The 13194-nt window shown below is 38.6% G+C and overlaps 1 protein-coding gene across 1 annotated transcript in view; it reads right to left on the reverse strand.

The window, feature by feature from the left end:
• Positions 1-378: 378 nt before the first annotated feature.
• The window catches only part of LOC144978381 (uncharacterized), a 28645-nt gene continuing 15829 nt past the window's right edge, over positions 379-13194 (reverse strand). The window contains exons 5-8 of the mRNA XM_078924337.1: positions 12992-13153; positions 11177-11288; positions 10821-10883; positions 379-4455 (exon numbers count right to left, since the gene is read on the reverse strand). Coding sequence (XP_078780463.1) covers positions 1043-4455; positions 10821-10883; positions 11177-11288; positions 12992-13153 — 3750 coding nt within the window. The 3' untranslated portion in view covers positions 379-1042. The remainder of the gene's footprint in view (positions 4456-10820; positions 10884-11176; positions 11289-12991; positions 13154-13194) is intronic.

The raw sequence follows: 13194 nt of genomic DNA on the forward strand, positions 1-13194 counted from the left end.
AGTATAGTAACGAGAAACAACTATGTTTCCTTTCGCATTTTAGTTTTTCATGAGTTTACTTTCCCCAGTTACAAAGTAGCCGCAATTAGCTAAGACGAAACAGTGGAATTTATTGCTAAGCCAATTGGGCACCTTTGTGTGAAAATGACAGGTTTGGAAAATAAAAAAAAATAATTTGATGAAGACAGAGTGGAAAATAGCAACACAGGGATCTGTTCAGACACCAAACGTTTAAAAGAGTTTGCTTACCCATGGTAATATAGTCACTAAAAGTTGTCTATCAATATAACCCATGTGCTATGCGTAGTGCTGTGAAACATTCCATACTTATTGTTATAAACCACAAATTAGATTCATTCATCCAACTACAGTCATGCCTTTTATTTTTTTTTTTGGCTTTCATTCTTTCCCTTTTCAAAAAAAAAAAATTGACAAACCGGCTGATATCAGTCAATTGACTGAGGATTTATAGGTTTAGTGAGTTTCAGTCAGTGCCAGAACCAGGTTTGACCTCATACTTACACATATCAGACCTCATTTGCGTCTTTTTTTTTTTTTCAAAGGGTTTTCCAGCTCTTGCGATTAGGTCATTTCAGCACCAGTGAAAAATATAAGATAGTCAAAAAAAATCTTGCTCAATTTCTTTTCAAATCTACAACATTTTGATAAATTTGCTAAATCGAAGCAACTGTGATGTACCACTGCCTACAAAACATATCCAGAGTTATTTTTGAAATATGTTATTTAAAGGTTTTACGGCATGTGTGACACGTTCATTGAGGTCATATCAGTAAGTAAAACCCAAGGAAGAAATGGGATAGTCATAAAAATTATGGATTTACAATTAAAAGCACCCAAAAAAAAAGTAAGGCAAGGAGACAAAATTTCAAAAGACCCCACCCAATTTTCTGAGTCATCATAGTCATCCCAACGGTATGTGCATCATAATAATGCCCTTAAAAATGAACCAGTGATGTGTACGACAGTTGAGTTAAATTGTTTCCAGCGCCTGTATTGGTTTCCTATCAATCCAACCCAACCATCAAGAGTGTGGAGAGAGTTGAATGTTGGGGAACCCTGGAGATAGACCGGGTAGGCTGTTGATGAAAACGTCAAGGTTTTCCATTAAGCTGGGGTCAAGGATGCTTGACAAGCTCTCTGGGGTGAAGGACGAAAGGATCTCAGGGGTTTGTTGAAGCTGCTGACTGCTGTTGTTGTTGTTGTTGGCTGATGATGATGATGATGATGATGGAGAAAGGAAGAGAGGGTTATTGGATGTCCCTGCAACTGATACAAATAACGGTGCTATTGTGGCACCTCCACTACCAATACTTCCATTACTGATGCTAGAAGTGCCTGTCATGCCACCACAAGGTGGGGTTATCAAGGAGCACAAAGTCAGATCTGATGATGACAGTGTTGATAATGATGATGTTGTAGCCGATGAGGCTGTTGATGATGATGAAGATGATGGGTAGTAGCTTTTAAGAATTGAGGGAGGCTCATCTTCAGTGATTTCATATTTTAAAACATTACCAAGAGGAGCAAGTGTGTCCTGATCCTCTTGGTTTTGTTCTTGTTCTCGCTTTATAATATCTAGGGGCATCAGAGTTGATCTATCCTCATTGCTATTATTGTTTTCTTTTAAGTGTTTCTCTACAAAAGCAACAAGGATGTTAGATGATTGGCAACGAGGTGATTTGGAAACTGATGTCGTTGATTCAGCTGTTGTTGCTGCTGATGTGGAGGATGTTCCCAGTATTGTTCCACAGGGCGGGGTATCCATGGAAGACATGCTGGTGCTCCAAGGTAGAAGAAAATTACTGCCATTCACGTGACTCGTGTTGTCTCCAATCTCCCGAGAGATGGGTATTGGTGAGAGCTTTGGTAAAACAAAGCCCTGACTTTCGTCATCACCATCGGGAGAAATCTTCTTTCCTGTGGATGTTGCAGTCTTGCTGGGAACAGAACGTTTCTGGGAATATCGGGATGGCGGAGACGGGGTTAGCAGAAAATGATTGGTTGGGGATAAGAATGGAGGCGGGATATTGTTAGTTTGATGAAGATGGTTATCACTTGTAGGAGTTATTGAGATTCGATTGTCCATACTGGTGACAGCTTTGTGGTAATTATCATCTGACAAATTTTGAGATGGCAATTCTGTATCATTAGGAAAAGTAGACAAAAAGTGGAGCACACCGGGTGGAGTGTCCAATTCGGATGAAAACAAGGGGTCTCTATGATTCGATCTGTCATTTGTTGCCACATCAGATGAGGAAAAACTACTCACGTCTGTCATTTCTTCCTTTATAGGGGAGCTAGAACATGTGAATATGCTTTCTATAACTTTGTTGACATCACCTGAATTTATCTGGAAATCGGACAATGAAATATCATCTGCCACATCAATGTAAATATCCTTCAAGGGTTTTTCTTTCACAGATGTGAAGGTGGCGTGCTGGTATTGCTCCAATGGCTTTTCTTGTAAAATTTTCAAAGATGGCTGCCTTATCTCGGTAGATAATGCAGACACAGGCTGCTGCTCTGATGTTGCTGCTACAATGCTATAATCATAATTCCCCTGATGACTGCTTTCATCTGATATATTTATGAATTGAGCATTTTCATCATCAACAATAAACACAGACGAATCTTCATCTTGTGGAATTGCATGAGATTTAGCTCTAACTGGTGAAATTTCAACTGTTAAAGGGACATGTACTTGCTTCCTTCGAGATTTTGAGCGCAAAATATTTCCAACTCTTCGAGATGAAGATCCAGTAGACTTTGACATATTTCCAGAGGGATGCACGTTTGATGATGAAGAATGTGAATGAGAAGAATCCGAAGATGCCAATGACATTGGACCATGTTCACCGGATGACATATGTCGAAACACCAACTGGCTTGCAGATTTTGTTGAAGAACGTAAAGGTGATAAACCGCAAACATTATCCTGGAAACTCCCAGCTTTCTTTGAAGACGGAGTTTGTAATGGATCAACAGCCCCGTTATCATCACAGCACATGATGTTTTTATTCTTAGCCAAACTCATCCTGTCTCTAATGTCTCTAAAGCTCAGACCCTCTTTCTTATCCAGTGGGAATGGCAACAATCTGGATCCAGCCTTGGGCAAAATTTGTTGCTGAAAGTGAAGTCTTTCAACATTTCCATCTTTATCCAAAGTACGAGATCCATCCTTGACGAGGCCAGCGTGAGACATAATATTTGCTGTCTGCTCCTGAAGTGCTCGTTGCATGTGGGAGTTGAGGTGTGATGATTCTCTCTCAGAAAATGACCTGATACGAGTAAAACCATTTGATGACTGCCCACCATCCTCACAACCCAGTCTTTTGCCTTCGTCCTCTTCTTGCAACAGAAGGCCTATTGTATCAGAGGCTTTCTTGTCTTCAGCACTGTTCTGTAACACGGATTGGAGATTCAACACAGGACCTCTGCATTGACGATTGGTTCTTTGTCCTTCTTTAAACTTTTTCTTGCTGCCACCAAAGTTAAATGAATTCATGTCAGTCAGTGACTTAGCTTGTGCTGAATCCTGCTTGACAAAGACCTCACTCAAATTCTTTTTAAATTTTCTACTTCTATAACTATCATTATTAATACCATGACAATTGCCTACACCGATTCTATTGCGCTTTGTCACTTCAGCTATTTTCTGATTCTTCTGCCGTTTGTTATTCTCACTGTCTTGCAAGACGAATACAATCTTTTTCTCACCAGGCTTCCCTCCCTTTTCCTGCCTGACCTCAAAAACTGCATCCAGAGGAAAATCTTGATGGTGGTTGTTCTTTTGTGATGATGGCATCGCTTGCACAGAGCATTCTGACAACACAGTGGAATTCATTTGTTCCATTGTATATGGAAAATTACTCGGGGCTTGTACACCATCATCGATACCAACATTACTGATTGAGCCATCGTTGACATTATTATCCACGTATTGAGATGTCATAGGTACAGACTGGTCAAACATTCTTAGAGATGAAAATCCGAGGGTATGACTCGAATTACTGTCTGACGATTGATAAATTCCAGAGGGAGTGTTACTTATATAATCAGAAGGCCCAATTAGGGATTGATCTTCAAACAACGTAGAAGAAACAGCCATTGCATGATGCTGTGGTCCTTGGTGCAGGAGTTGCTGAATAACATGATACTGATCTGGTTGATGTGATATTTGAGATACAAGTTGAGTATGAAACTGTTGATCAAAATTTGATCTTTCAGTATCTTGTCCTTCCTGATTGAGATTAACAGAGTGAACAAAAGTTTCCTCCCTTTGCTTTGGCAGGATATGGACGGGCTTGCGGGGAAGTGGTTGTGGGAGGAGTTGTTGATCCTGCTGAGGTTGAGAGCCATCAGTAATAGAGTTTGTCAGATTGTGAATGGGTACTAAGGCATATGCATTCACTTTGGGTAGGATGGGCTGGGGAGCTGGAGACAAATGAAAAAAAAAAAATATATATAAAAAGATGCGTTAATAAGAATGCTTGATAGAGACAAACTGACAAAGATGCGTTAATAAGAATGCTTGATAGAGACAAAATGACCACTCAAGCCTATACAAAATAAAGATTGCTCAGACTTTCAGCTCCTTTCCTTCGCCGCTCTTGAAAAGCAATGACATTCTATGGATTCTTTCCCTCATCAACTTACATCGACAAACTCATGAAAACATTAATCACTTAAAAATATGTATTTTCTTTTCTTCTTTTTTTAAGTGCAAGATTTATATCTCCCTCCTTATTTCTTTAAATTGCCAGTTGAACTTCATCAAAATAGATCTTTTATTGTTGCCTTGCAACAAAATGGTCATGAAAACAAGAGATGAGTTCAATGAATAGGTCGACAGATTCCAGGTGGAGATGTGTTACTGCTGCAGATACTTTTCTACTACTATTACTACTGCTTCTACCATTACCACTAGCCAGGCCTAGAAGTGATTCAGGAAAATATTTTTCCCTGCTTTTTCCCGGTTTTTTCCAGGCTCTAGGGAAAATTTTAAGGTAGTAATTTTCAAGCATATTCATCAATTCTAGACCAGTTACCACTACCAGTACAGTAGTGTGTTCGATGAGGGACATACTGGTATATGTGGGAAACCCTATTATAAATAAAAGAAATACTAATACCTTGAATCGACAAAGCTTTCAAATTCTAAAAGAAATGGCTTATTGAATAATAAAATGTGTAAAAGTACTCACAGTGTTGTTTATGTTGAATATCTGTTTAACTCTCTAGGAGCAGTAATGTCCAAATTGGTATATATCAATTTAAGATTAAAAGAAAGTTTGTAATCCATTGTCCATTGTCCAGAATCCAAAAATAGAAATCAGCAAAGTATACACAAAAATGTAAATTGAAAAATAAAAATCCTCTATACAGACTATAATTACACTATTTACATCACATTTTCATTTACAATGTTAACACTGCTTCATTTCAAGCAGCTTTTCATCAAGCTGCTTCTCCACCTTTTCCTTCTCTGCCTCCTTTTCTCTCATTGTTTTTCTAAGACTATTTGAATGAGTAATGAAAGATATTTTCCTTTGCTCTTCAGCCTGCTTGGCATACTCATCAGCACTGGCTGAAAGGGCTTTAATATCTGTTTCTAGTGCAGCTTTTTTAGATTTCAGCCCATCTATCTCCTCTACCAAATTCACTCTCTTCACTCCTCTTGTCTTCTCTTTTTCTTTCTTGCGCTGTTCGTCTAGGTATATCTGGTATTGCTTGTGCGCACTACTAGCAGATACCAACATGGCCGGGGTGACATGTATATTGTCAAGACCTCCTGCCTGACGAATAGAGTCAACAACGAGGCGTCTGGCAACAAGGGTTCTTTCAGCCAAATTTGGATCTTCTATCTCCTTGTTGACAGAAAATCCTCGCTCCACTGTAGCCTGTCCATGTGAGAGGAGAAGGAGTGTTTTAATCACTTTCCACAGTCTACCAAACTCATTATTACACCCAAGGTGTGTATAAAAAAAACACATCTAACCGATCTCTGTCCATGGAAAGGAGGACAGAGCTCCACTTGTAGTCACTTTATCCACAAAGTCTGAAAAATTTTGGAGGACTTCGTCACATTCCTCTCCTTTAAACTGTCTTTTGGAAACCAGCCCAATCAAAATTCTGTTTAGTTTGGCCTTAGCCTCACTCTTGCTTTCTAAAATGTAAGCTGGGTCTAAAAAAGACATGTCCTTCACCAGGCTGTAATGAAGAGGGGATTTTAGGTGGAATTTTGTCATGAAAGCAACCAGTATTTTCTTTGCATCATCTCTAAACTGCATTATCTGCAAATCAGAAGCCTTTTTTTCCCTCTTCAACCTTTTCAGTAGGTTCTCTGCCACAAAACCAACATCAACATTGTGTGCTGTTTTATGATTCGCAGCGTTGTCAACTTTGAATCCAAGTATATCTTTTGAAGATTTCAAGATGTCAAGCTTCTCTTGCTTAATAAATCTTCCAAGAAGTTGAAAAGAAATGCTGTGCAGATCTCTGTGCAAGAATGGCATCATTGGTTTGTCGGTCTGGTACTTGGTGAGGAATGGTTCAACCTGCTTGTTGAGTGAGACAAAGAATGCCAGTTTTGCAGGCAAGAACACATCCTTGAGTCCGTCTTGTACAACACTGAACGATTCGGTACAAGGCTTGGTGAACCTGCCTTTAATGCATTGCTCAACGTAGGTGGAAATATGGTCCATAATATCAATAGCTCGTTGAGCCACTTTGGCATTTTCAAGCCACCTGTGCTTGCAAAAATTCAGTGGGAAAATGCTGCTCCCTGTGCATTTAACATAGTCTTCTCTCCTAGCAGGAGTGTCTGAAAAAAGTCTGTGGAGACATTTCAAGAATCTGTCCAAACTCCAGTCTGATGCATCCATTGCTGCCTTGCATGCCCCGTGAACCTTATGCAGACCACAACTCCCAACATTTAACAGTTGAAGATCATGATCAGTTGAAAGTTTGGTGTTGACTTTGTCATAGAAACTCCAGTTTACATTTGGGCCATCCATTGATAGCTGAATCATGTTTGCAGCATTCAGTGATATGTTGCCTCTTCATATGCAGTTTGCATGTCAGCAGCTGTAGCGTGACCAAGAAATTTTGATGTAAAGAATTTAGTCTTCACATACTCACAGTCCCACAGACGAACATAAAAGTCCATTTGTTTGTTTTGATAAGATTTGTTCATACTCTCATCAAAGAGCAGAACAAATGGCTCCTTTGCTAGCTGCTTTGACAACAGGGAGCTGAAGTAAGGTGCCAGTCCAAAAGATGTCAGATATGATGTTTTGCGGTCAGAAAGGCTAAAATTCTTGGCAATTGTACTGTCCTTAAAAACACGTTGAAACACCTTATTTATTCCTGTGTTAGACGCAAAACTGTGGTGTTTGTCAATGGTGTGGAGAGTCCATAGTATCTCACTCTCTAGTAGATCTTCTTTGGAAACAAAGTTGTCCAGTGTAGCCTGACCAGAGGTTGAAGGTGCTGCTGAGGAAATAGAAGACGCTGATGATGAGGCAGGTGTTTCTGAAGAAGATGTGGACGCATTAGTACTAGAGGTAGTACCAGATGGTTTCTTGGGAAAAAATGCACCAATATTGGTGTTAGGTGCTGTTAGTGCCTTCACTCTAGCACTGTGCTTTATCCCATCATGGTGTGACGTAACTGCTCTCCTGTCCATTGATTTAAGATGAAATTCTTTCCTGCAAAGGGAACAGTATGCCCAATTTTCTGTTTTTCCTCGCTGAATCCACATTTTAAAATCTTTATCTTGCAGCCATTCATCTTGAAAAGTACTACCAGTCATCTGCAAAATACAATGAACATATATCTAGTAAAACTTATGTCCGCAAAACACAAGAGTAAATAGTAAAGGTATATGCAAAAGATGTTAAGAAACAGATAGAGAGAGAGAGAGAGAGAATCAGAAAAGAGGGGGAAATTATTGACTCGTAGTACATATTACTATAACAAGCCATCCAGTATCTAAGCCTACACCATCCGTGGGAAAAAAAAAGGAAAAAAAAAAAAAAAAAAAAGAGAGAGAGAGAGAGAGAGAGAGAGAGAGAGAGAGAGAGAGAGAGAGAGAGAGAGAGAGAGAGAGAGAGAGAGAGAGAGAATCAGAAAAGAGGGGGAAATTATTGACTCGTAGTACATATTACTATAACAAGCCATCCAGTATCTAAGCCTACACCATCCGTGGGAAAAAAAAAGGAAAAAAAAAAAAAAAAAGAGAGAGAGAGAGAGAGAGAGAGAGAGAGAGAGAGAGAGAGAGAGAGAGAGAGAGAGAGAGAGAGAGAGAGAGAGAGAGAGAGAGAGAGAGAGAGAGAGATATGTGAGAGAAAAAGAGAGTGGCTGAGACTGAGAGAAAGAAATATATTGACTCTGGCTATTAATACTTAGACGTATTCCTGTAAAGTCTAGGCCTCCTACAACATGCAAAAAAAATATTTTAAAAAAGAGAGAGAGAGAGAGAGAGAGAGAGAGAGAGGAGAGAGAGAGAGAGAGAGAGAGAGAGAGAGAGAGGAGAGAGAGAGAGAAGAAGAGAGAGAGAGAGAGAGAGAGAGAGAGAGAGAGAGAGAGAGAGAGAGAGAGAAATGGGGAGAAAAGAGACAAAGAGAAGAGAAATCAATAGAGAGAAAAAGACATTTGAATATTACTATGAGAGAGAAAGTAGCGTCCAAAGACTTGTGGCCTACTTATTGAATTGCACATGAATGAAATAAAGCTAGTTAATCTAGAGACAGACAAAACAAACTTAGTACAAATTACAATGAGTAAACGACCTTAATCTGCCATCTCCAAATAATTGAATAACAAGTCACGAAAATTAATTAAAGTAGCCCAAGGACGTCGACCGTCTTTCTTAGCTTAGCTAACAATCGCATTCATGACCAAGTCAAAAACAAAAAGAAAACACACAAAAAAAAACAAACACACTCACACACACACACTACTAAGATGAGGGGAGGGACGTGTGTTTCTTGCAGCCTGTGATTGTGATCAGATCTATAAATAGAACCAAGTTTGTAGAGTGCACGCAAACTCTAGCCTAGGGTTTAAACGTCTTATTATGATTTCATAATGGCATTAATGATAATGAGGAGCGCTGGCGCAAGTGGTAGGCTACTAGGTCAAGAAGGGGTAAGGATGTGGTAAACCTTTTTTTTTTTTTATAGTGAAGTTTTCACTCTAAGCAAAACCATATCAGACATCGCAATTTCTAAAGACAAAAGTCCAGTATTAGTAATACACCCGAAATCTACACTACAAATTAACAGTTTTAAAAAACTTGTAAAATATTATACACTTACCTTTCTACAAACAGCTGAAAGTCCAGGGGAAACAACGAAATAGATAGCACTCTTGTCTTGTCGACAATGATGAGTTGACTGAGTGAATCAAGCGTCTTTAAGTCTTCGACCAATCACAGGCTATCTAACCGAACCGGCTGGTCGAAACAAAGACGCTTCTCGCCGTCGATGTATTACGCTATTGTTGTGCAAGTGGCAAGCAAGGAATATAACACCTTTTTGAGTAGGCCTAAAAGCTAAAATCTAAAAGTAAAAAATATAATTCTGAGGAATTTGAAAGTCACATTGTTGAAATCGGCTTGAAAAAAGAAGAACATTGGTCCTTGTTTCAGAAAAATCGATTGAAAACCAACTGTTTTACGAATAAATTCGATTTTAAAAATTGCTTTTGTTTATTTTCGATTTTTTTAGCAACTTTTTTATTTATCGGCCGATTTTCTTGATTTTTATATCATTCTTTATATCTCAATGAGACGAGATCAGTGATATACTTTGTTTCTTTCAAATGTAACTACAACATAATTTGGTTTTTTAACTTATCAACCGTGCCTGGATAATTTATTCAACAACTGACGCAACTATCCCATTGCCGTCTTCCAGTGTTTCAGCGATGGCTCTAAACCATGACGTAACTATAGTACTCTAGCTTAGATGACACAGGACCATGGCCGACCAGAGTACTATAATTACGTCATGCACAGGAAACATAGTAATAGTCTGTGTACTCTACGAATGCGGACCGGACGCTGCTGCCATGCTCTAAGCCGATCGTTCGCAGGTTGGTTAATGATTACGCGGAAGAATACATGTTGGGTTGTTGTTCACCTAAATTTTTCTCACGGCTTTTTCCCGGCCCAAGACAATTTTCACCGATTTTCCCGGCTTTTCCCGGTCGGGAAATTTCAAAATAAAGTTCCCGGCTTTTCCCGGCCCACTTCGAGGCCTGACTAGCACTACCACCACTGCATCATCACTAGAAAACAAACAACCAATCATTCTCATCACTAGAAAACAAACAACCATTCATTCTAAAATGTGTTTCAAATCATTAAACCAATAAGATATATTAGGAACTGTAAACCTTTAAGCCAACGTCTTAATTGAAACAGGACATAAACAACATTAAAAAAGAACAGTAAAATCAAATTAAACATTTTCCATGAAATTAAAAAAAAAAAAAAAGAGCAGTCTTTCAGAGCCATTAGGCCCGCTGAGCCAGTTTATACCAGTTTCTATAGCATGAAAGGGACAATAGAAATTATTTGCTACCCTTTTGATAAGATCTTAGTCTATCACCAAGTACTTTCCATCAGATCTAACAGACCAAGCTACCCAATCACACAGTGGTGTTGGAAAAAAAATCTTGACACCATCCAAGATTGATCTCGGCTCAAACCCAGGACCTTCCAATCTGATGGTGAGTGTCACACCACTTGACTACATAATAGCCACACATACAACTAGGAACACTCTACCTACCATTTTTCTTAACCCTCTTCAAAAATGCTGTCTGGGCACTTGTCATCTCTTGTGGAGCAGGAACTGTAGAGTGAAGTAAGCATACAATTTCTTTAAAACCTTCTCATATCTAAAATAATTTGGAACAAAACAATGAAATTCATCATGTCTTCACAACAATAGCACATTCTTCCATCTAATTTATTGTGTTCTTGATTAAGGTGCTATAAGGAAATTAACTATGTTATCAATGAATGAGAGCATAACAAAAGAAGGAGAAGAAGAAGAAGAAGAAGAAGAAGAAGAAGAAGAAGAAGAAGAAGAAGAAGAAGAAGAAGAAGAAGAAGAAATTATACACGACTAAGTAAAGGACTAACCATGCAGATTAGGTTGTGCCACATCATTACAAAGTTTCCACTTGCACCCGTGTTTCTTGTCATCCGCCTTCATGAAATCGCTATGCAAGGACAAATTGTGACGAATGGAACTCTGAGGAGACAGAAAAACTATATGGTAAATATTTGTGATTTCATACTGACTTATTTGCTGGACTCACAGTACAGTCATAACATGGAACAATGACTTTTACCACTATGGCACAAGAACAAAGGGAGAGAGCTCAGCTGGTCACTGGTGCAGATAAATAAGTACGCAACAGACATGCCACATCAACATTGTGAAATTTCCTGAAGATTTTCGCATCCAGTAGTAAATAGATAGAGAAAAGTAAACACACGGTATCAAAATGTATCTGAATCTGAATGTTACTCGAAGTCGACTCAATTCTGAGTATTTGTATTTGAGGGCGGAGAGAGTTGTTGAGTGTGACAGCCATTGTTAGTATTTACGTTTAGGCTGAAGAATTTAGATAATCTTCATTTGAATGTTTCTAAATCTGTTGTGTTCACACATGATTCGGGAGGAGCGTTCCAGACTTTGATAGTGTGGTGTGAAAATGAATAATTTTAAGATATTTGAGTTTGTAGATTGATGTGGTGAGAATGAATAAGCTTTTAACCCACCTCAACAGAGGAGCATTTCGGTAAACTGGAGATCTAACTTGGAAATATATACTGTATACTTATTACTTTTGCCTTTTAGATGCAGGGAGCAACCTGAATTCAGAAAATTTCTGGAAAAGCAGTATCTCGGAAGTAAGCATTTACTTACTTATTTCTCTTGGTCCCTGTTGGGACATGGTGCTGCAACGATTCTCTTCTGGCACACCTGGTATTTGATCATTGTGACTATATAGTGCTCATCCAATTTTACAACAGTATCAAAGCTCTTTACAGGGATGTAAATGGCAAATGGAAAAAAACATTCTGAAACCAACTCGCACACTGCCTTTTTACAAAATTGTTAGTTCAAATAAGAAGAAATGGTTGTACATGTAGTATATTTTTCTCATATTCTATTTATCAGTGCTTCCTCCAAGAAATTGTCAAAAAGGAGGATTTTTTGAGAAGCCCGCCGAAGGCGGGCAATGCGACCGCCAAAGGGGGGTCAGGGGACATGCTCCCCCGGAAAATTTAAAAAATTGACATGCAATTAGAGCCATTTGGAGCCACTTTGGGATCAAAATTATGATTTTTGTTAAGCACTCCAATAAAAAAATTTTTTCTTGAAATTTTCCGCGGATATTTCTCTTGGTTTTTGACAAGTGCAGACTTTTCACGGATCATTATAAATGTGGAAATCCGCATAAAAGCGGAAAAGAGGAAGCACTGATTTATAAAGTGAAAGAGAAAACAACTAATGAATATTTAACAAAGGTTTAAAAATCTCAGTTTAAAAAATCACCCGATATCCGATTGATTGTTTTGTAAGTTCAGTCTCCTAAGGCTAACTCTACTACCTCAGCTAACTCTACTAACAAAGTGATTGGATGGCCCTAGAACTTGACACAATCTATTCTAAGAATCATAATCTCCAAAGCAATGCAACATAAAATTAAACAAACATATATACAAAACTAACAATGTAAAAGAATGGATAGCCCAGCACTAATGAAGAAAGCTGAGGACAGATCTGGGTGAAGGGTCATTACTACTGTAAAGTAATCTCATGACTCCTCTGCCTCTACGAAGATCACAGTTACTTAGTCAGTCAGGAGTAGGAGAATGAGAACTTGAGAATTCTATGAGAATCTCAAAGTCAAAACAGGAGAAATCAGTGCAACATATAAGTACCTTCCAACTGTCTTTGGCTTCATGCTTGAAAAAAGGAAAATGATCCTCAATCCAAGTAACAATCTGTTTGAGAGTCATCTCCCCTTCCTCAGATGTCTGCATGGCCATCTTGATCAAGTCCATGTAAGAGTATCCAGGACGACTGAAGATTTTGCCCGTATACTGAAAGAAAAGATAGATAATCATCAATTTCTTCTTGATCT

The sequence above is a fragment of the Berghia stephanieae genome, chromosome 8, assembly GCF_034508935.2.
Source record: "Berghia stephanieae isolate SIO BIC M18660-M18661 chromosome 8, UCSD_Bste_1.3, whole genome shotgun sequence".
Taxonomy (NCBI): domain Eukaryota; kingdom Metazoa; phylum Mollusca; class Gastropoda; order Nudibranchia; family Aeolidiidae; genus Berghia; species Berghia stephanieae.